At 35.7% G+C, this 22,960-nt stretch overlaps 1 protein-coding gene across 5 annotated transcripts in view; it reads right to left on the reverse strand.

Annotated features, from left to right (window-relative positions):
* The window catches only part of HDX (highly divergent homeobox), a 184,689-nt gene that overhangs the window by 135,408 nt on the left and 26,321 nt on the right, over positions 1–22,960 (reverse strand). For 3 of the 5 annotated variants that reach the window (XM_029930869.1, XM_029930868.1, XM_029930871.1), the window contains exons 2-3: positions 14,768–14,914; positions 7,165–8,277 (exon numbers count right to left, since the gene is read on the reverse strand). In XM_029930869.1, coding sequence (XP_029786729.1) covers positions 7,165–8,277; positions 14,768–14,914 — 1,260 coding nt within the window. Of the gene's footprint in view, positions 1–7,164; positions 8,278–10,792; positions 10,816–13,874; positions 14,029–14,767; positions 14,915–22,960 lie in introns of those variants that run through there. The other 2 variants (XM_029930872.1, XM_029930873.1) reach the window with 2 other exon arrangements.

Genomic DNA, 22,960 nt, shown 5'->3' on the forward strand with positions numbered 1-22,960 from the left:
CAAGTTCTGCATCCCTCTCTCTCCCCAATTCTCTCTCCCTCCTCCGTTCCCCCTGGTTCTTCATCCATCACTCAATGGATATCTGGGCTCTTTCCATAATTTGACTCTCGTTGATAAAGCTGGTACAAATATTGGGGCGCATGTATCAATGAATTGGATAGAAGTACAATACCTGGATCATAGGGTAGTTCTATGTTTAACTTTTTTAGGAATCTCCATACTGTTTTCCAGAGTGGCTGCACCAGTTTGCATTCCCACCAACAGTGTACACAAATGAAAATGAAAACACAAAGGTCGAAAACCTTTGGGAAAATGCAAAAGTGGTCCTCAGAAGGAAGTATATAGCAATACAAGCATACCTCAACAAGCAAGAAAAATCTCAAATAAACAACCTAATCTTACACCTAGAAGAGCTAGAAAAAGAATAGCAAACAAAGCCTAAAGGTAGAGAAAGAGGGGAATAATAATGATTAGAACAGAAATAAATTATACAGAAACAAGCAAACAAACAAAAAAATAGATCAGTAAAAACAGGTGCTGGGTTTTTTCAAAAATTTAATGAAATTTATAAACCTCTAGCCAGACTTATCAAAAAGAAATAAGAAATGACTCAAAAAATATATTTACTAATGAAAGAGGAGAAATAACAACCAATACTACAGAAATGTAAACAATTGTGAGAGTATTATGAAAAACTATATGCCAACATATTGCAAAATATGGAAGAAATGGACAAGTTCCTAGAAACATGAACTACAAAAACTGGAACAGGAAGAAATAGAACATTTCAATAGACTGATAACCAGCAATGAAATTGAATCAGTAATCCCAAATCTCCCAACAAACAAAAGTATAGGGTCAGATAGCTTCACAGGCGAACTATACCAAGCTTCTAAAGAAGACTTAATACTTATTCTTCTTAAACTATTCAAAAAAATACCTAGGAATGGAAGGAAAGATTTCAAATTCATTCTACGAAGCCAGCATTACCTTGATAACAAAAACGGATAAATAGTCCACTAAAAAAGAGAAGAACAGGCCAATATTTCTGATGAACATGGATGCAAAAATTCTCAAATACTAGGAAACTGAAAAGAACAATTCATTTAAAAATAATGCACCACGATCTACTGGGATTTATTGATCTGCTGAAAGGGTGATTCAATATTCACAAATCAATCAACATGATACACCACATTAAGGAGAGAAAAGTATAAGAAGCAAATGACCATCTCAATAGATGCAGAAAAAGCATTTGACAAAATACAGCATCCATTTATGATTTTTAAAAAAACCTCAAGAAAGCAGCCTTAGAGAGAACATACTCAACATAATAAATGCCATATACCACAAACACATAGCTAATATCATCCTCAGTGGGGAAAAACTGAGAGCTTTTCCTCTAAAGACAGGAATAAGACAGGGATGCCCACTCACACCACTGTTTTTTAACATAATACTAGAAGTCCTAGCCACAACAATCAGACAACGGAAAGAAATAAAAGGCATCCAATTGGAAAGGAGGAAGTCAAACTTTCACTATTTGGAGATGACATGATACTCTATATAGAAAATGTGAAAGACTCCACCAAAAATTTGCTAGAAATGAATTTAGTCATGTTGCAGGATACAAAATCAATGTATAGAAATCTGTTGTATTTCTATATATTAATAATGAAGCAGCAGAAATACAAACTGAGGAATTGATCCTATTTACAACTGCACCCAAAACCATAAGATACCTAGGAATAAGCCTACCCTGAGAGTTAAAATATCTGTACTCTGGAGGCGCCTGAGTGGCTCAGTCAGTTAAGCGTCGGACTTTGGCTCAGGTCATGATCTCATGGTTGGTGGGTTTGAGCCCCATGTTGGGCTCTGTGGTGACAGCTTGCTCAGAGCCTGAAGCCTGCTTTAGATTATGTGTCCCCTTCTCTCTCTTACCCTCCTTGCTCATGCTCTGTCTCACCCAAAAAATAAATTTAAAAAAAAATTAAAGATCTGTACTCTGGAAAGTATGAAACAATCATGAAAGAAACTGAAGATGACACAAAGAAGTGGAAAAGTATTCCATGCTCACGGATTGGAAGAACAAATACTGTGAAAATGTCTATACTACCCAAAGTAATCTACACATTGAATGTAATACCCATCAAAATAACACTAGCATTTTTCACAGAGCTAGAACAAACAATCATAGTATTTGTATGGAACTACAAAAGATTTTGAATAGCCAAAGTAACCTTGAAAAGGAAAAGCAAAGTTAAAGGCATCAAAATTCCAAGCTCAAGTTATATTACAAAGCTGTAATGATCAAACACTATGGTACTGGCACAGAAACGGACATATAGATCAATAGAACATAATAGAAAACCCAAAATGAACCCACAGCTAAATGGTCAAGTAATCTTCAAGATAGCAGGAAAGCATATCCAATGGAAAAAAGACAGTCTCTTCAACAAATGGTGTTGGGAAATCTTTACAGCACCCTGGAAAAGAATGAAACTGGTCCACTTTCTTACACCATACACAAAAATAAATTCAAAATGGATGAAAGACCTAAATGTAGGACAGGAAACCATCAAAATCCTAGAGAAGAACACAGGCAGTAACGTCTTCCCCATCAGCAGTAGCAATCTCTTATTAGATACATCTCCTGAGACAAGGGAAACAAAAGCAAACATGAACCATTGGGACTTCATCAAGACAAGAATCCTCTGCACTGCTAAGGAACAATCAACAAAATTAAAAGGCAAGCTACAGAATTGGAGAATATATTTGCAAACAACATATCTGATAAAGGGTTAGTATCCAAAATACATAACAAATTTATAAAAATGAACAACCAAAAACATTAATCCAGTCAAAAATGGACAGAAGACATGAATAGACATTTTTTAAAGAAGACATCCAGATGTCTTTGCATCATCAGAGAAACAGAAATCAAAACTATAATGAGATACCTTCTCACATTTGTCAGAATGGCTAAAATTAACAACTCAAGGCACAACAGGTGTTGGCGAGAATGTGGAGTAAGGGGAGCCCTGTTACACTGCTGGTGGGCATGAAAACTGATGCAGGCATTCTGGAAAACAGTATGGGAGTTCCTCAAAAAGTTAAAAATAGAATTACGCTAATATGCAGGAATTGCACTATTAGGTATTTAACCAAAGGATACAAAAATATGGATTCGAAGGGGTACATTTACCCCAATATTTACAGCAGCAATATCAACAGTAGCCAAATTATGGAAAAAGCCCAAATATCCATTGACTGATGAAAGGGTAAAGAATGTGTGGTAATATACATACAATGGAATATTCCTCAGCCACAAAAAAGAATGAAATATTTCCATTTGCAATGACATAAATGGAGCTAGAGAGTATTATGCTAAAGGAAATAAGTCAGTCAGTGAAAGACAAATAATACCATATGATTTCACTCATATGTGGAATTTAAGAAACAAATCATCACGGGAAAAAAAGGAGTTAGGCAAACAATAAAATAGTCTCTTAACTACAGAGAACAAACTGAGAGTTGCTAGAGTGAAGGTTAGTGGGGGGGGGGGGTTAAGTTGCCAATGGGTATTAAGGAGGGCACTTGTGGTGGTGGTTACTGGGTATTGTATGCAAATGATCAATCAGTAAGTTCTACAGCTGAAACTAATATTACACTGTACACTAACTAGAATTTAAATAAAAACTTGAAACTATCAAAAAATAGGTTTATATAAAATGAAATAAATTGTCCTCTGAAGAAAAAAAATGGAACTAAACTATAATATCCTGAAACAGTCACTCCCTGACAGTTTCCTTACTACCACTTCAAATCTTAATATAGCACTCCCAAGAGGTTCCAAAACAGAGCTGATTTCAACTTTTCAGCATCCTCTAGGATTTCCTCAATTTATTCTCATTCACCTAGACAGCCTGGACCTAGGCTATCTTCCAGGAATAGGACCTCAGCTTGAAGATAACCTGGTGTTACAGGAAGAAGAGGCAGATATATCTGTTATATAGTCCTAAAGTCAGAAACTAATGAGAATTGCTTGCTTATAGTTTCATAGCTAGGAAGTTGCCAATTAGGCATAGGTTCTATTTTTCTATGTCCTCACCTAACAGTAGTATACTCTGGTAACAGAACTTTCTCTAAATTTTAGAAAATAACTACCATGGAGTGAATGCTTGAGTCCTAGCTGAATTAATATGTTGAAACCTAATCACCAGTGTGATGGTGTTTGGAGGTTGGGCTTTTGAGATATGATTAGGTCATGAGAATGAAGCCTTCATAAATGAGATTAGTGTCCTTATAATAGAGAACCCAGAGAGCTCCCTTGCCCCTTCTGCCATATGTGGACACAGTGAGAAGTCAGTTATTTATCAATTAAGAAGCAGCCTTTTACCAGATACTAGCCCTTTGTCAGCACCTTGATCTTGGGCTTCCTAGCCACCAAAACTATAACAAATAATTGTTTGTTGTTTAGTCCTCCCAGCCAATAGTATGTTTGTTATACCAGCTCAAATAGACTAAGACATTTTCATGGACTATACTTCCCCAGGCTGCTTTGATTTCCCCAAAATTAAACTATTAAAAACAATGCCCCAAGGGTTCTCTGCAAACACTCTTTCCTATACAGCCTAAGGTCAAGTTAGAGGAAGTGTGGTATAATATAAATAAGTATACAAATATGATGGTAAAGTTGATGGCTAATCTCCAGTCTTCTTTTGGTTAGCATTACAGGTATTTCTTCTTCAACTACCCTGTGATAATTGTGGACTTTGAAATATTTTACTTGAATGTAAAGAAGACCTGGACTAGCATAGTTTCAATAATTTTCCAACTACAATGTCATAAGTATAGACAGTTTATGTGCCAGGGAATGTACAAGTAGCCTTGCACTGATTATGACATAATCATGTCACAGCTTTCCTGTGAAATAGATGTTACTAACCACATTATATAAATGAAGAAACTGTTACACAGAGAAGTTATGCCAGTTGTCTGAGGTCACAAGAGTAGAAAGTGGCAGAACCTAGATTTGAATCCAGGTTTATCAGGCTCTAAGACGATGCTCTTCACTGGTATGTCAGACTATCTATCTTTATAGAGATTACTATTCCAAAAAGTTGCTAAGCTTTATTCCTTTTAGGAGGTTTTTTTTTAATATAAAACAAATTTAATTATTTCAAGCATTTTGTTAGGAAAAAATATAGATTATAAAATGGTAAAACATATGTGCCTGGGTGGCTCAGCCAGTTAAGTGTCCAGCTTCACCTCAGATCATGATCTTGTGGTCCATGAGTTCAAGTCACATGTTGGGCTCTGTGTTGACAGCTAAGAGCCTGCAGCCTGCTTCAGATTCTCTGTCTCCTTCTCTCTCTGCCCCTCTCCAGCTTGCATTCTCTCTCTATCTCTCTCTTTCTCTCTCTCAAAAATAAACATTAATTTAAAAAAAAAGGCAAAACATAGGTTAACTTATTTTAAAGGAAGTTGTTGGCTTATGAAAAAAATAAAAATTAAACTATCCTTTCAGGCTTCTAAGTATTCTACACAGTTGAAATCATTAGGCTGTATGGTAAAAAAAAATGATATATTTGTATGTATGGTAAAAACCACATGATATATTTCTTACTTGGAATCTTGGTTCTATAATACTTACTGTCTGTGTGACCCTGGATAAGAGTGACCTATATGTCCAGATTTAAGAAGATCAAGTATATAAAGTGACTGATGATACCTAGTATATAGAAGACCCTCAGTCGATGGTAAATGGTGTTGTTAAGGTTATTAATAAGAACAACACTAACGAGATAAAGAAGTACCAAAGAGAAGGTAAATTAAAGCTGGTTTGGATAGCATCTTAGTGGCGTAACTCAATGTTACTTTATGCTTTAGGAAAGAACAAAAAATGAGTAAATGCTCAGTAGTAATTGGATACTAATGATGATGATAGAGTCCTCTTCTGTTAGGGCTAGGTGCCAGAGAGATTCATCCTATACTCTGTTACTGCTTTTAATTTTGAAGCAGGGAGCTAGAAGATGGAGAGATTTAAGAGAAATGCGTTCCTTATATTGGTTGAGAATAGCCTGTAAGCATCTTAAGTGCAGATTTAAAAAAATGTTTGTATGATTTATTTTGGACACACAGAGAGATAGAACACAAATGGGGGAGGGGCAGAGCAAGAGAGGGAAACAGAGGATCCAAAGTGGGCTCTGTGCTGACAGCAGAGAGCCCAACGTGGGGCTCAAACCCACGAACTGCAAGATCATGACCTTAGCTGAAGTCAGAGGCCTAACCAACTGAGCTATCCAAATGCCCTTAAGTCCAGATTATACTTAAATACTGTGGTTGAACAAAATCTAATGGTCTAGCTAGTAGCAAGGAAAATTAGCAAACATCCATGTCCTGCTCTTCAAATTCTCAAAAGCATGTTTTTCAGAGAAATCTTGGTCTTAAGAGGTGTTCTGAGGTGGGCTATCACCTCCCTGTTGAGATTATTTGAAGCATATCTAAACAACTAAATATGTGAAGCAGTGTAGAAATAACACCTATTTTTACACAGGTTTGAAGTTGCTTTACATTTTATTCTAAATGTCTCTCTTCTATAACCATTTTGAAAACTTGATCAATATTCCACATGATGTTTTAATAAAGTATTTACTTTTAGGAAAAGCAGTTGGCTGAGTCACTGCATATTCTGACATCTCAGCCATCATCTCTTGGGGAAATGATTCACTTGCCTTGTCAGGTATCCATGGAAAGCACTACTCATCTACCAACAGCTTCCAAAATTGCAAGTAAAAACCATTATAATAATAATCTATGTTCAAAGGGATGAACCTAATCAATTTAGTCTTGTTTTAATAATGAGGAATGCCATGCTTCTCATAAAACTAGTATTTCCTGAACAAAATCATTTTAAATGTCAGGAGAAAGCTTCCATGATTATATTCCATGGGAAAAGAACCAGCCAATTTAAACATGCCACAGAAAGCACAATATCCAGCTAATAGTTGACCTCAACCACCAATTTGAAGCAAAGAATCTCAAATTACTTCAAAGTATGAGTTAAATGAGCCAGGTCTCATGTTTAACTGGATATCAAACACAGCTTTTCACACCAAACTAAGCTTTTTGAAAATTTTATAAAATAAATGTATACATTACCTGGTAATTGTTTTGGTTTTGTGATAACCTCAATTGGTTCGATGATGTAAAATGTGTAGAAAAATTGCTCCGTGATGGATTTGTATTACTGTACATCGTAGTAGCTACTGAATGTAATGAGGTCCGTGGTGTCAAATGGTAGTCTCTGTTTTGATACAGTACATTGTCTGACAAGTCTCTAATATTCACCATTTGTGAATTTGGCATACTTCTTCCTGATCCAGGCAATGCTGTACTTTGGTTCTCTGCTCCAAGGGATCTGCCACTTTCATAAAATCTTGAGTAACTTGGTACCTGTGCTCCCATCAGTGCCAACTCTTCTTCTTTGGCATACTCATCATCAGCATCTCCAGTCTCCATTGCAATGGACAAACAAGCTCCTTCTGCTGAACTAGGCTTCTGTGGGGCATTTCCTCTCAGAATTCTCTGGGGGTAATCACTAACAGCCAATGAAAATACTTCACGGATTTCCAAGTTTTGCGTTCTACAGTAAGGGTCTCTAATAGGTGGTTTTTGCCCACATAAGTTATGTGATGCTAGACTCATGTGTTCAGGCTTATATGACCTTTGCATTCCAACTGGTTCAATTTTGCAAGGTCGGTGGCACACAGATGGCTTTTGAGGTACCATCATCTCAGAGGCCTGCATTGAAGAACTTCCACAGTTTTTCTTTGTATGACTGTATACTGAATTTCCAGCATTTAGCACACTTGTCTGTCTTGACAAGATAATTGTTTTTTCACCTAAGAGCAAAGAAGCATTTTTACAGTGTGCTACTTGTCTTTGAACAGGAATGTGTAACTGAAACTCAGTATCATTTTTACTGGTAGTTTTCTGAATAGGAATTTTATGTGCTTCCGTAATTTGCGTATCGGAATGTTTAGTTGTCTCTTGCCTGCTCGATGAACTTGCTGGACTGTATGTACCAGTTACAATGACATCATCATTGCCAGATGTCCAAGAAGACTGTTGGCTTGAAGGTCGTGTGATGTTAACTACATTTCTGACTGTAATGTCCGGAGTTGTCAAAGAGGTACTAGGAGGAGTTCCTGTTGTTGCTCCTGATTCAGAATTCTTACTACTCATTTTTCTCCTCTTATTGCCAACCCACGTCTGCAAGGATAAAAAATGATATCATAGAAATGTTCTAAACAAAAAAAAAAGAAAAAAACACTTTCAATGTGATAAATTGTGTTCTCATTTGTCATAGAACTAAACCCTATAAAAATTTCTAACAAAAATACACAATAAGAGAAAAAGTAACAAAAGCATAAAGTCAAAAAAACAAATAAATTTTAAGGTCAGACATGTTCAAGAACTTGCACTTAACAGGAATTAAGAACTTTGATAATAGAATTGTATTATTGCTTTTCTCCTGAAAGCCCATTCTACTAACCTGTAGCAAGAACCCTAAAAAATGCTTATATCCCTGATGTACTAAATCCATTTCTGAAAATTTATCCTAAAAATAATCATAGATATATACCAAGTTATATGCATTTACATTCATCATATATTTATTTATAATAGTGAAAAATTGCAAAGATACTAAAGATAGGATATTTAATGACATTGAAAAATGCTCATAATATTATTAAACAACTGTATACTTGTAATCTTCATGTTTAACAACTTCTGTTCTATGACTGTATCATAACATGGTTAATTTAATATTGCTAGATATTACTGGATTATTTTTAGAAATATTCATTATTATAAACCATAATGAAATAGATGTCATTGTATATGCATGTTTGTGCTATTGGTGTATTACAGTCTATGGTCTATTACCCATTAGTTTTACTCATTTTTATATTGGGATATTTGTCTTTTTAAATTGACTTATAAAAGCAATTTTCTAGTAGAGACAACAACACTGTCACAAGTGGCAAATATTTTTCCCAGTTCATCATTAATTCATGGTAATTATTTCCCTCTTTATATAGTGAGTGTATATTATTTTTATAAACAGAAAAAAGTATCATTAATATAAATAATATAAGAGGATGACATTTAGGATTTGATTATAAAATATTCACTTTTATGTAAGTAATTTGTTATAACTTTATACTGAATCATGATTATGCAATAAGAAATATGCAATAAGAAATATTACTTCCCTAATGTGATCAACAAACTTTATAATTATTTCAAAAGACATACCATATTATAAACGACCAAACCATATTAATCTATTATGAATTTTTTAAAAAGCTAAGTAGGTGAAAACATTAAATAAACTAGCCTTGCACAAAATTACGCAGGGTGTATTAGGTTAACTTTTATGTGATTTGCTTTTGAAGACCACAAAAACTGATGTTTATACAATATACATTAATGTTGCCATAATACAATAGGGTTTATTTTTTTGTTTAATTTTTAATTTTTTTCTTTTATTTTTGAGACAGCAAGAGAAAGAGCACGAGTGGGGGAGAGGCAGAGAGAGAGGGAGACACAGAATCTGAAACTGGCTCCAGGCTCTGAGCTCCCAGCAGAAAACCCCATGCGGGGCTCTAATCCACTACCAGTAAGATAATGACCTGAGCTGAAGTCAGACGCTTAACCGACTGAGCCACCCATTTATTTATTGTTTGAGAGAGAACAAGCCAGGGGTGGGGGCAGAAAGAGGGAGAGAAATCCCAAGCAGGCTCCCCACGCTCAGTCCCGAGTCTGACGCTGTGCTTGAACTCATGAACAGTGAGATCATGACTGAAACTGAAACCAAAGGTCTCACTCTTAACCAACTGAGCCATCCAGGCATCCTTAGAATACCATAAATAAAACCTTAGATGTATTGAATCCCCGCTAAATGTTTACATATGTATTGGCTTCTTTGATTTTTTCTAATTGCATAAATAAAAACATTGATATGAAATATTAGGTAGCTTATAGAAAGATATTCTGGCAGCAAGTGGCAAGCAAGGATTCAAAATCAATTTCACTTGATCTCAAAGCACATTCTCCTTTCACTATGGCATGAAACTCTTGAAATTTTCACCTTTCATGGCCATTTTACTTTTATAATTAGTAGTTCTCTAACAAAGAAAATGTTCCAGAGATGTATATGCTCTATTTTGCTTCACATTAGGCTGTCAGAATTTTAAACTCACTATGATTTAATTTTACTAAACAGGAGAGGGGTAAATTACAAGCAAAATGACAAATAAATATAAATATCAAGGAGAATGAAAAGGATTTAAAGAATAGAGTAGAAAAATGAAGGGATTTAACGTATATACTCAGAAGAAGTATTTAAATTGAAATATTTTGGGGCGCCTGGGTGGCTCAGTCGGTTAAGTGTCCGGCTTCAGCTCAGGTCATGATCTCACGGTTCATGGGTTCAAGCCCCGTGTAGGGCTCTGTGCTGACAGCTAGCTCAGAGCCTGGAGCCTGCTACAGATTCTGTGTGTCTCTCTCTCTCTCTCTTTTATAAATTTTTTAATGTTTGTATTTATTTTTGAGACAGAGACAGAGCATGAGTGGGGGAGGGGCAGAGACAGAGAGAGAGAGAGAGAGAGAGAGAGAGAGAGAGAGAGAGGGAGACACAGAATCGAGAGCAGGCTCCATCCTCTGAGCTGTCAGCACAGAGCCCAAGGGGGGCTTGAAACTAGGAATGTGAGATCATGACCTGAGCTGAAGTTGGAGGCTTAGCTGACTGAGTCACCCAGGCGTCCCTCTCCCTCTCTGATCCTCCCCTGCTCGCACTGTCTCTCTGTGTCTGTCAAAAACAAATAAAAAACATAAAAAAAGAATAGAAATATTTTTAGATAAATATAATTTCAGTGTATTGTTTAAAAAGGTGAATTTTACAAATATTCAAAATAGCTTTTTAAGTATCAGAAATATATGAAGAATGATTCATTTGTTCATAATTTTTACAAAAATTTATAAGAATTACATTTTAAAACTTACAATGGAAAAGCATAGTGAATTTGTAAAATTTGAACTCAAGAGGCACTACATCTGGAGGGCAGCTCTGGGCAATATTTCAAAGAAAACAAATAAAGGCTCTCATTACTCTAAATACCTTAATACAGGAAGCTTAAGAATGATCTTAATGTATTGCAAATTTATGGCTGATTTTAATAATTTTACAGTTCATTATATATTATACATAGAAATATGTATATTTATATATATATACAGTTACTTATATAGTTTATTAGATATTTATATTATGAACCTCTCAAAAAGTAAAATGCAATAGAATATCATGTCCATATGAAGCTTAGCTACCTAACAATCTCACCTGTCAGGAACAGAGCCACCATATATACCGCAAGATATATGTACCTTACTAAAAGTACAACCCTTGCTCTTAAAACACACTTTCTCCTATTTTATACATGATTTCATCAAATCTAGTATTCTAATCTATAGCAAATTAGAAGTAACAGTGGGCAAGAACATTGGTAGTAGAGATTGCTATTGGAGGCAACTTGATAGCACCAAAACTAAAAAATGTCCATGAAATTTTGCTGACCAAAAAGAAGAAAGGAAGAACATAAAATAAATAATGTGAGAAATAATTAAATACTTCGGGGACTTTAGTGAGGTAGAAACTCCATATAGCTTGCCATGTTGTGAGCATTATTATTTTATATCGCAATACAATAATTCACTTGCATGATGAAACTGAGTCAAAAAGTAAGATTTCATATTTTCAATATTCTCCACTGAAGTTATAGTAGGCAAGTGTATACTTTAGAAATATTTTTAAAATTCTGAAATAAAGAAAATGTATTGCCTGAGTACTCCCAATAACTAAATTAAATTTTACTTAGATCTATTCAGTTACAAGATCCAAAATTTACCAATGCTTATAGGCTATAAATGATTCTCATTCAAAATGCCTCATTGGGGAGAAAGAAAAAAATGGATCAAAGAAAACTGATATGATGAGAATTGGGGGAAACTAACAAAACAATACGAAAGAAAGAAAGGAAGGAAGGAAGGAAGGAAGGAAGGAAGGAAGGAAGGAAGGAAGGAAGGAAGGAAGGAGAGAGAGAGAGAAAGAAAGAGGAAGGAAGGAAGGAAGGAAGGAAGGAAGGAAGGAAGGAAGGAAGGAAGGAAGGAAGGAAGGAAGGAAGGAAAAGAGAAAAGGAAAGAAAAAGAAAGGAAAATTAAGTCAACAATTCTTGGTGTCCACAAAATTCTCTTTCAGTTTTCTCTTTGAAATTCAGTCTCCAAATCTGTTTTTCCTTTTATATACCCTCTTCTTTAGTTTCCCTGTTCCATTACTCTGCTATTTACTTTTGCATGGACTTAACCTTTTAAGTTGATTTTACATTGGGGTCAGGTTCTTAGTACCATGGAATTTGAGCATTTTTTTGAAGAAAACACATCACATACTATATTAAAAATAATAAAGAAAAGTCTCTTTCAAGTAGAACATTAGAACAAAATATTGAAGGCAGAGGAGGTTATGGAGTGATAAGTTCATAAACAACTCCCTTCTCAGATTAGAGAAAATAACAAAATTGTGTTGTAATTTGGATTAGAGGACTGAATTTCTGTACAATTTACACTCTTCTAAAACAGAAAGAATCTATCTTACACAATTCCTTAAAACTTAAATAATATTTTGTTTGTAAGCTTATAATCTAGGAATTTACTTCTCTCACTCTCATTGTTTTAGATTTCATACCATTTGGAGCATAAATATATATCTTTGTATTTCAGCACTCTCAATATACAAGTACAATCATGTAAGTTACTAGGGGAAGATTGCAGTAACAAATTGGAAATATGAAAGGTCACATACTCCACAAAGTAGCTGTCTGAGAAGGCTTTTCACTTTAAAGTAATGATGTTTTTTAAAAGGAAAAAAAGAAAAAGGGTTTCTCCAAGAAAAAAAAATGAGTTTATACTTAAAAATCCAATCTCATCAACCTGAAATATTACCCATTTATTTTTTAAGGCAATTAAACATTTTTCTCTGAGGTTTACTAAAGGGAAATGAAGATTTGAATTTACTAAAAGGACAACCTTGACCTTAAAGTATACATTCTCTCAGGATGCCTGGGTGGCTCAGTTGGTTAAGCATCCGACTTCTGCCTAGGTCATGATCTCACAGTTCGGGAGTACGGGCCCTGTGTCCAGCTCTGTGCTGACAGCTCAGAGCCTGGAACGTGTTTCAAATTCTGTGTTTGCCTCTCTTTCTCTGCCCGTCCCCCACTCACATTCTGTCTCTCTCAAAAATAAATAAACATTTAAAAAATTTAAATAGGGGCGTCTGGGTGGCTGAGTCCGTTATGCATCTGGATTCGGCTCGGGTCATGATCTCACAGTTCATGGGTTCGAGCCCCGCATCGGGCTCTGTGCTGACAGCTCAGAGCTTGGAGCCTGCTTCAGATTCTGTGTCTCCCTGTCTCTCTGACCCTCCCCTGCTCACGCTATCTCTCTCTGTCTCTCAAAAATAAATAAAAAACATAAAAATGTTTTTAAAAATTTTAATAAAAACACATACTTTCTTCCCATTTTATACACAATTTTACCAAATCTGGTAAAAACAAACAAACAAACAAACAGTAAATAGCCTGTGGTTCTATAGTAAAGAAAATCAAGCTGTAAATTTAAGTAGGTAATTCAGAGCTACCAATAGGCAATATTTCTAGTTCTTACAAAAATCTGAATATGATAATTGATCTCATCAGATAAAAAACTGGTATCCTGTGATATTTCCCTCCTAGAATTGGTGTCATATTTACCTGTTCAAAGGTGAATATATCCTCTAGACCTTAAGAAATAGATTTTCCAAAGAATTCTGCTTATCAAGAGATTTTTCTCTTTAGGGTCTTTTGGAAGGTCCTCCAGAAGAAAAATAGACTCAAAACCAGGTGTGTTTTTCTTTGCCAAATTAGCCTAATGAATGACAAGAATGGGAAAGTTGCCAATCTTGAATTCCTAAGATTTCCGTGAATTCCTAAGTATTTGTAGCATATTCAGAGACACACGAAAGGACCAATGCACTCAATAAAATCTGTGACTACTTCTGTTAGATTTATCTCTTGTCTCCTCTCTATCCGTTCTCATTAGCATTCACAGAAGTGTAGGGGCTCTGATTTTTATAGCTGAATAACTATGGTTGTGATAAAGGAAAATTTCTTCCTTTGGGATTTCTTGTCCCTTATGCATTAGTTAACACATTAAAATGCATGTCTTTTTCTTATGAAAAGGTCCAGTTTTTCTAAAAACACAAAAACACTGAAATTTAAAGTGCCAGATGAAAAAATTCAAGTACATGATGTAAATATGCTAGGTACACAATAGTCCCTTGGTAGATGCCAATTTTACTGATGCCATTTTGGTAGGTTATATCCAAGTTAATTTTGAGTTTCAACCAGGCATAGGATAAACAATCTTAAATGTACTCATTAGTTCAAAGGACTGGGATTTTTAAAAGGCATGTTTATAATGCAAAATTTTTAGTGTTTTTAAGGTATTTACAAATATATATACTAAATGATTACTTCTATTTCTTAAATAGTATTTTTACACCAGGAAAGTGAACCTGTTTATAATGTTAATAACTTCATACTCTGAACCAATTATCAATTACAATAAAAAGCTATAAATTCAAGAAGTAAGACCTCATACTTACCCTGACTACACTGAAGTCCAGCTTAGTCTCTTGTGCACACTGTAATATGAGCTGAAAGCAATTTTTACTTTGATTTGTCATTCCATTTTCATAATAACGCTGTAAAATCCTTTGTTGTTCTACAGTAAATACAGAACGCAGATTCATCTAAAAATAAAAGAAGACACCCTGAAAATTGGAATAAAAATTGGGTATATGCAGAATTAGTATCCTTTTGTTCTTTGATACAGTTTCAGTAATTTGAAGCTGTATGATTTTTTTAAGTGAACTAATTCCCAGTATAGGGCAAAAATTTGTGTGCTAAAAGAAGACAGGTTCTAACTGAAAATTATATATAATGAAAATACTTATTAAATTTGTTCTTAAAAACTAACAACTTTAAGGACAAAATAAAAGAGAGAGGAAAACCCTTATCTGGTTAGTGTCAGTACATAGGGAAATAAAGGTTCTTTCACTGTAATAAATGTTTATAGCTAGTATAGACAGAGATGGTGGTAGCCATACATTCATGGTCAATTATCAACAGAAATACTCACTGTTCTTTGTCAAACAAGGCATTTGGCATGTCTTATAACCAGATAACATGATCTGAAACCAAGGGGTGCTTTTACTTTTCCTCTTTCTTGAATAAAGGTGTTCCTTTTATATATTAAAACAAAACCTCCCTTAAAAAGCTTAAAAATAAATAGAAAGTGTTGATGACTAAAAACAACTTTAGTTTAGGCAATACTAACCAAAATAATTATTTTTAATAATGATAGTATATGAATAAAAATTCAAAATCATGTGAATTTTACTAAAAATAAACTATGTTAAAAACTACATAATTTTAATTAAATTGACACCATCATAATTATACAAGAAAATGCTTATAATGAACTTTATCCTTCCTGTCAATATGCAATGTATTTAATATTAAGAGAAAACAACCTGTGAATCTCACAACTATAAGACAGATCAAACTTATTTTTAAAAGAGAATGAATTCTAGTAATGTATTTCATAAATAAGAACTCTTGTAATTAGATTAAGGCAACTTCAGGTTCTTATTAAAAGGGGTCACACTGAAATTGTTATTCTTAAAAGTTTACAGAAAGAAAATCCTTTCCAAGGAAATTGCCCCTTCAAAATTAGAAAAATAGCAACAAAAAAACACCATAAGCCAAACCAAACAGAAACCATTTTAGTATACTGGATATGGAAACAATCTAGTACACTGACATGTAAATAAAAATAAATTTCCTTTCTCTGGATATGTTGAACAATAAGGTAGTCTCATAAAGAAATTAAAGACAGTCATATAGCCATCTAATTGCTATTTATATACCTGACTTTTTTTCATCTTCTTATCTAATGTTAAGAAATCTAATTAGATAAAATCGGATGTATAGAGGAAAAAATAAAATGAAATAGAGTTTCTCCCTGAAACTTTCAAGAACAAAAAAACTCCACTAACTTTCTGGAGGAGATTTCATTCTGCTACGTGACCAAACTTTCAAGGATATTTGAACCAGATGGTGGTGATGGTATCCATCAAAGCAACATTTGCTATCATGTCTGTCAGCTTTCAGAGCAATGTACAATTCCTTCTCCTAAATAATTCAACTACAATCAAGAGAGGAACCAGAAGGTAGAGGGAAAATACCCAAAATACATTATCTGGCATGGATTTAGAAACAAGATATTTTGGAATGAATTCTGAGGAGGACTAAAAACTTCAATTCACTAATGCATAATGAGGATAATGGCTTTGAAGTGCTCTAACTACAAAAATAAAAATCTTAGAATGCAAGAGATGGGTGATCCTCAAGTGTGGTGGTAACTGCTATAAAATATAGGAATGTTTTCCTATTGGCTGGCTACAACTGTTAAATTTACTTAAGTATGATATTAAAAAATTAAAAAGCACAGCAGGTTCTTCCTCACTTATATGAATAGATGCAGAGTACTAAAAGACTTCCAGATTCTACAATTCTGACAACAAAAAATGCTATGATCTTTCTGGTTTTTCCCCTAAATTCATAGCAATAGCAAGAAAGCTGCTTCAACAAGAGATCTAATGATTGTCTATCACAACTAGATAAAGGCTTATAAGCAAAATAACTCATTATCTTCATGTATTCCTGTTATCCTGGTTTAAGTGGCAAGATACTGAATGGCTGAATAGCCAAAGTTACTAACCATTTATAAAAAAATTAGTAACAGCTGTAAAATCCTTCATTTTAATTTTTTTACATTTATTTATTTTTTACAATAGTTTACTGTCAAATTGGTTTCCATATAATATCCAGTGCTCTTCCCCACAAATGCCCTCCTCCATCACCACCACCCCCCTTCCCCCTGCCCCTCCCCCTTCAGCCCTTGGTTCGTTCTCTGTATTCAATAGTCTTTCATGATTTGTGTCCCTCTCTCTCCCCAACTTTGCTCCCCCTTCCCCTCCCTATGGTCTTCTGTTAGGTTTCTCCTGTTAGACCTATGAGTGCAAACATACAGTATCTGTCCTTTTCTACCTGACTTATTTCACTTAGCATGACACCCTCGAAGTCCATCCACTTTGCTACAAATGGCCATATTTCATTCTTTCTCATTGCCATTTATTTATTTTTGAGAGACAGAGAGAGACCAACCAAGCACAAGTGGGGAAGGGGCAGAAAGAGAATGAGACATAGAATCAAAAGTAGGGTCCAGGCAGTGGGGCTCGAACTCACAAACTGTGAGATCATAACCTGAGCCAAAGTTGAATGCCAAATGACTGAACCACCCAGGCGCCCTTAAAAAACGTCATTTTAAAAGTTGAGTTCTGGGTGGAGGGTCAAGGTGGCAGAAAAGTAAGGAGCCCCATTACCTCCCCCCGCCCACAATTATCAAACTGAGAAAAATTAAAAGCCACAGCTTTCTGATCTTCTAGAACGGACGTGCGCTCACAGACCCATTATTGACAACAGCATCACGGATGCGTGAGTGCCTGTGAACTGCGACCGGAGACTTTGGGGGAGGGAGCGCCGGACCAAAGCGAAGTCGGGAGACAAAGCACCCAGAGGCTTGGTGCTGGGCCCTCAGAGAGCTGTGAGTCCAGAGGCACATAGAACTGCTGAGAGCCGCAAGCGGGGCAGCTGTGTGTCCACAGGCGCATACATCTGCAGAGAGCTGCATGCGGGACTGCGATGCAGGGCGGTGGAGAGACCAGGGGAAGAGAAGTAGAGACTGAATCACTCATAGCATAATCCCTGGAGAAGGGAGACATCGCCCATGACTGAGATCCTAGCAGAACTTAGAAAAAAGAAACAATTAGACCCGCCTGTGGCAAAGGAGGTTGGACTCAAGAGAGTGGCTGGCAATGCATGATCTGAGGAGAGCTTGGGCTGACGCCATTCTTCTCCCCACATCCACTAAGGCAGGGCCTCAGAGAGCAGCCCTTGAGACCTGAACCACCTAAACCAAGCCATGCCCATCCGCTCTGGAGAGCTGCTGTTTTTGCGTATTATTTTTAATTGTTTTTCTTTCTTTTCTTAATACTTTAACGTTTTAATTTTTTTCTGATGTTTTCCCTTTTCTGTTTTCCTATGTCCTACCTTTCTCCCTTTCCTCCTGGTGACTTGAAAAAACCAACATTTATACACTGCTGTGCTTAGATCAACTCTTACTATCCATATAGTTTTTCCTTTGTCTCAGCCTATCTCCCCCCTCCACAGGTTTTATGCTCTCAGACTCCCCTTTATCACTGGCTGTCACTGTCCCCTTCCCCTGCCTGCTATTTTTTCCCTTTCTGGTCCTCTCGTTTCCTTCCTGTTCCTTTATTTTTTGTCCCCTTTTGGTTTGCTTCTTTACTTGTTCTGTCAGTGCATCTGTGTGCTTGTGTTCCCCGTGTGTTTGTCTGTCTGTTTTCCTTTTCAGGGCTACCTTAAGAAACGAGCCAAAGCACACATAGTGGAAAGTACCAAATATCTCTGAGTAGGGAAATTAGTTAATCAGAGGCATAAGAAGAGAAACTGAGAGACACCATTAAAAGAATATCTCCTGAAACAACAGACCCTAGACAGTCAGAGAGTCTCCTTTAAAGGAGAAATACTAATAGATGCACAGTGCAGAACGAGCTTTTAAAACTGACAAGAGACAGAAAGCTAGCCAAAATGACAAAACGAAAGAATTCTCCTCTAAGAAACTCCAAGAAGAAATCACAGAGACAGAACTGCTCAAAACAGACTCAAACAACATAACTGAACAAGAATTTAGAACAACTATCAAAAAATTAAGCACTAGGGTTGAAAAAGCATAGAAGCCATGAGAGAAGATATTGATACAAAGACTAGGAACCTTCAAAATAGCTGTGACGAGTTAAAAAAAAAAAAGGCTATAAATGAAGTGAATAATAAAACAGAGGCTGCCACTGCACGGATTGAAGAAGATGAGAGGAGAACAGGTGAAATAGAAGACACAGTTATAGCAAAAGAGGAAGCCAAGAAAAAGAGAGTGAAATTGACACAGGAGCACGAAAAGAGACATAGAGACCTAAGTGACAAATCAAAGGGAAAAATGTCCATCTCATAGGAGTTCCTAAAGAGGAAGAAACAGAAAGAGGTCCTGAAGGGGTGCTGGACCAAATTATACAGGAAAATTTCCCCAATCTGGGGAAAGAGAAAGACACTGAAATTCAAGAGATATACTGAACTCCCCTAAGATGTAACATGAATCAAACTTCAGCATGACATATCATAGTAAAACTGGCAAAATTACAGATAAAGAGAGAATTCTGAAAGCAGCTAAGGATACAAGAGTGGTTACAGACCTATGTACTGAAACGTGGCAGGCCAGAAAAGAATAGCAGGAAATCTTCAATGTGATGAACAGGAAGAATATGCAGCCAGGAATTCTTTCTCCAGCGAGCCTGTCATTCAAAATAGGACAGATAAAGGTTTTCCCAAATAAACAAAAGTTGAGAGAATTCATCACCACCAAATCAGCCCTACAAGAAATCCTAAGAGGGACTCTATGAGGTAAATGTTGCAAAGAATATAAGACACCAGAGATATCAATAAAAACACGAACCCTACAGAGAACACAATGAATTTAAACCCACATTTTTAAATAATAACACTGAATGTAAATGGACTGAATGCTCCAGTCAAATGACACAGGGTAGTAGAGTGGATCAAAATCCAAAATCCATCTATTTACTGTCTACAAGAGACTCACTTCAGGCCTGAAGACACCTTAAGATTGAAAGTAAGGGGATGGAGAAATATCTACCATGTGACTGGATGCCTAAAGAAAGCTGGTGTAGCCATATTTATATGAGACAAAATGGACTTTAAAGTAAAGGCAGTAACAAAAGATGAAGAAGGACATTATATAATAATTACAGGGTCTCTCCATCCAGAAGAGCTAACAATTATAAGCATCTATGCACCGAATTCGGGAGCACCCATATACAACAACTATTCACAAACAGAAACAATCTTATTGATAAGAATGTGCTAATTCAGGGGACTTTAATACTCCACTTACAACAATGGATAGGTCAACCATACAAAAAAATCACTAAAGAAACAATGGACCTGCATAGCACAATGGAACAGATAGAATTCATAAATATATTTAGACCTCTGCATCCTGAAGCTAGGGAATTCACTTTCTTCTCGATTGCGCATGGCACATGCTCTAACACAGATCACATACTGGGACATAAAACATCCCTCGATAAATACAAAAGAACTGAGATCATACCATGCACACTTTCAGATCCCAATGCCATGAAACTTGAAATCAATTACAGGAAAAAGACTGGAAAACCTCCAAAAATGTGGAGGTTAAAAACTACCCTGCAGAAGAATGATTGGGCCAATCAGGCAATTAGAGAAGAAATTTAAAAATATATAGAAACAAAAAAAATTGAAAATACAACAATCAAAATTCTCTGGGATGAAGCAAAGGTAGTACCAAGAAGAGTTTATTGCAAACCAGGCCTAGTTCAACAAACTAGAAAAAAGCACAAACTCAAAATCTAACATAGCACCTAAGGAAACTAGAAAGGGAGCAGCAAGAGCACCCAAACCCAGCAAAAGAAGAGAATAATGAAGATCAGAGCATAAATAAACAAGATAGAATCCACAAAAACAATTGAACAGATCAATGAAACCATGAGTTGGTTTTTTGAAAAAAATAAACAAAATTGATAAACCTCTAGCTAGGCTCCTCAGAAAGAAAAGAGAGGCACCCAAATAGACAAAATCATGAATGAAAATGGATCTATTACAACGAATCCCTCAGAAATACAAGCAATCACCAGAGATTACTATGAAAAATTATAGTCAACAAAATGCACAATCTAGAAGAAATGGACAAATTCTTAATTGCACATGCACTACCAAAATTCAAACTGGAAGAGATAGAAAATCTGAACAGACCCATAACCAGTGAAGAAATCAAATCAGTTATCAAAAATCTCCCAATGAATAAAAGCTCAGGGCCGGATGAATTCCCAGTGGAATACTACCAGACATTTAAAGCAGAGTTAACACCAAACCTTTGCCAATTATTCCAAAAAATAGAAATGGAAGGAAGACTTCTGGACTCATTCATTCTATGAAGCACATATCACTTTGATTCCTAAGCCAGAGACCAAACAAAAAAAGAGAACTACAGGCCAATATCCTTAATGAATATGGATGCAAAAATACTCAACAAGTTACTAGCAAATCTAATTTAACAGCATATAAAAAGAATTATCCATTATGATCAAGTGGGATTCATTCCTGGGATACAAGGCTCATGCAATATTGCAGATCCATTAATGTGATACATCACAATAACAAAAGAAAAGGAAAAAACCCTATGATTCTGTTGATAGATGCAAAAAAGGCATTTGACACAATACAACATCCCTTCTTAATAGAAACCCTCAAGAAAGTCCAGATAGAAGTTACTTATTTAAACATTATAAAAGCCATTTATAAAAAACCCACAGCTAATATTATCCTCAATGGGGAAAAACTGAGAGCTTTCCCCCTGAAATCAGGGACACGACAGGGATGTCCACTCTCACCACTGTTGTTTAACATAGTGCTGTAAGTCCTAGCATCAGCAATCAGACAACAAAAGGAAATAAAAGCATCAGAATTGTCAAGGATGAAGTCCAACTTTCACTTTTCAGAGATGACGTGATACCCTACATGAAAAACATGACAAACTCCACCCAAAGCCTACTAGAACAGATCCATGAATTCAATAAGTCACAGGGTACAAAATCAATGTACAGAAATCAGTTTCATTTTTATAAACCAATAAGGAAGCAACAGAACTAGAAATAAAGAAACGGATTCCGTTCACAATCACACAAAAATTCATAAAATACCTAGGAATAAACCCAATCAAAGATGTAAAGACCTGTATGCTGAAAACTATAGGAGACTTATTAAGGAAACTGAAGAAGACACAAAGAAATGGAAAAATATTCTGTGCTCATGGATCGAAAGAACAAACATTGTTAAAATGTCATTATTACCTAAAGCAATCTACCCATTCAATGCAATCCCCATCAAAGTTGCACCAGCATTCTTCTCAAAGCTAGAAGAAACTATCCTAAAATTCTTATGGAACCACAAAAATACCCAAGTAGCCAAAGTAATATTGAAGAAGAAAACCAAAACGGGAAGCTTCACAATCCCAGACTTTAGCCTCTATTACAAAGTTGTCACCATCAAGACAGTATAGTATTGGCACAAAAACAGACACATGGACCAATGGAATAGAATAAAGAACCCAGAACTGGACCCACGAATGTGTGGCCAATTAAACTTTGAGAAAACAGGAAAGAGTATCCAATGGAAAAAAGACAGCCTCTTCAACAGGTGTTGTTGGGAGAGCAGGATAGCAACATGTAGAAAAATGAAATTAGACCACTTTCTTACACCATTCACAAAAATAAACTCAACATGGATAAAGGACCTGAATGTAAGACAGGAAACCATCAAAACCTTAGAGGGAGAAAGCAGGAAATAGCCTCCTTGATCCCAACGGCAGCATTTTCCTACTCAACACATCCCCATAGGCAATGTAATCAAGAACCAAAATGAACTATTTGGACTTCATCAAGATAAAAAGCTTCTGCAATGCAAAGGAAACAATCAACAAAACTAGTAGGCAACCAGTGTGATGGGAAAAGATAATTGCAAATGACATATCAGATAAAGGGCTA

The sequence above is a fragment of the Suricata suricatta genome, chromosome X (genome assembly GCF_006229205.1).
Source record: "Suricata suricatta isolate VVHF042 chromosome X, meerkat_22Aug2017_6uvM2_HiC, whole genome shotgun sequence".
NCBI classification, from domain to species: Eukaryota; Metazoa; Chordata; class Mammalia; order Carnivora; family Herpestidae; genus Suricata; species Suricata suricatta.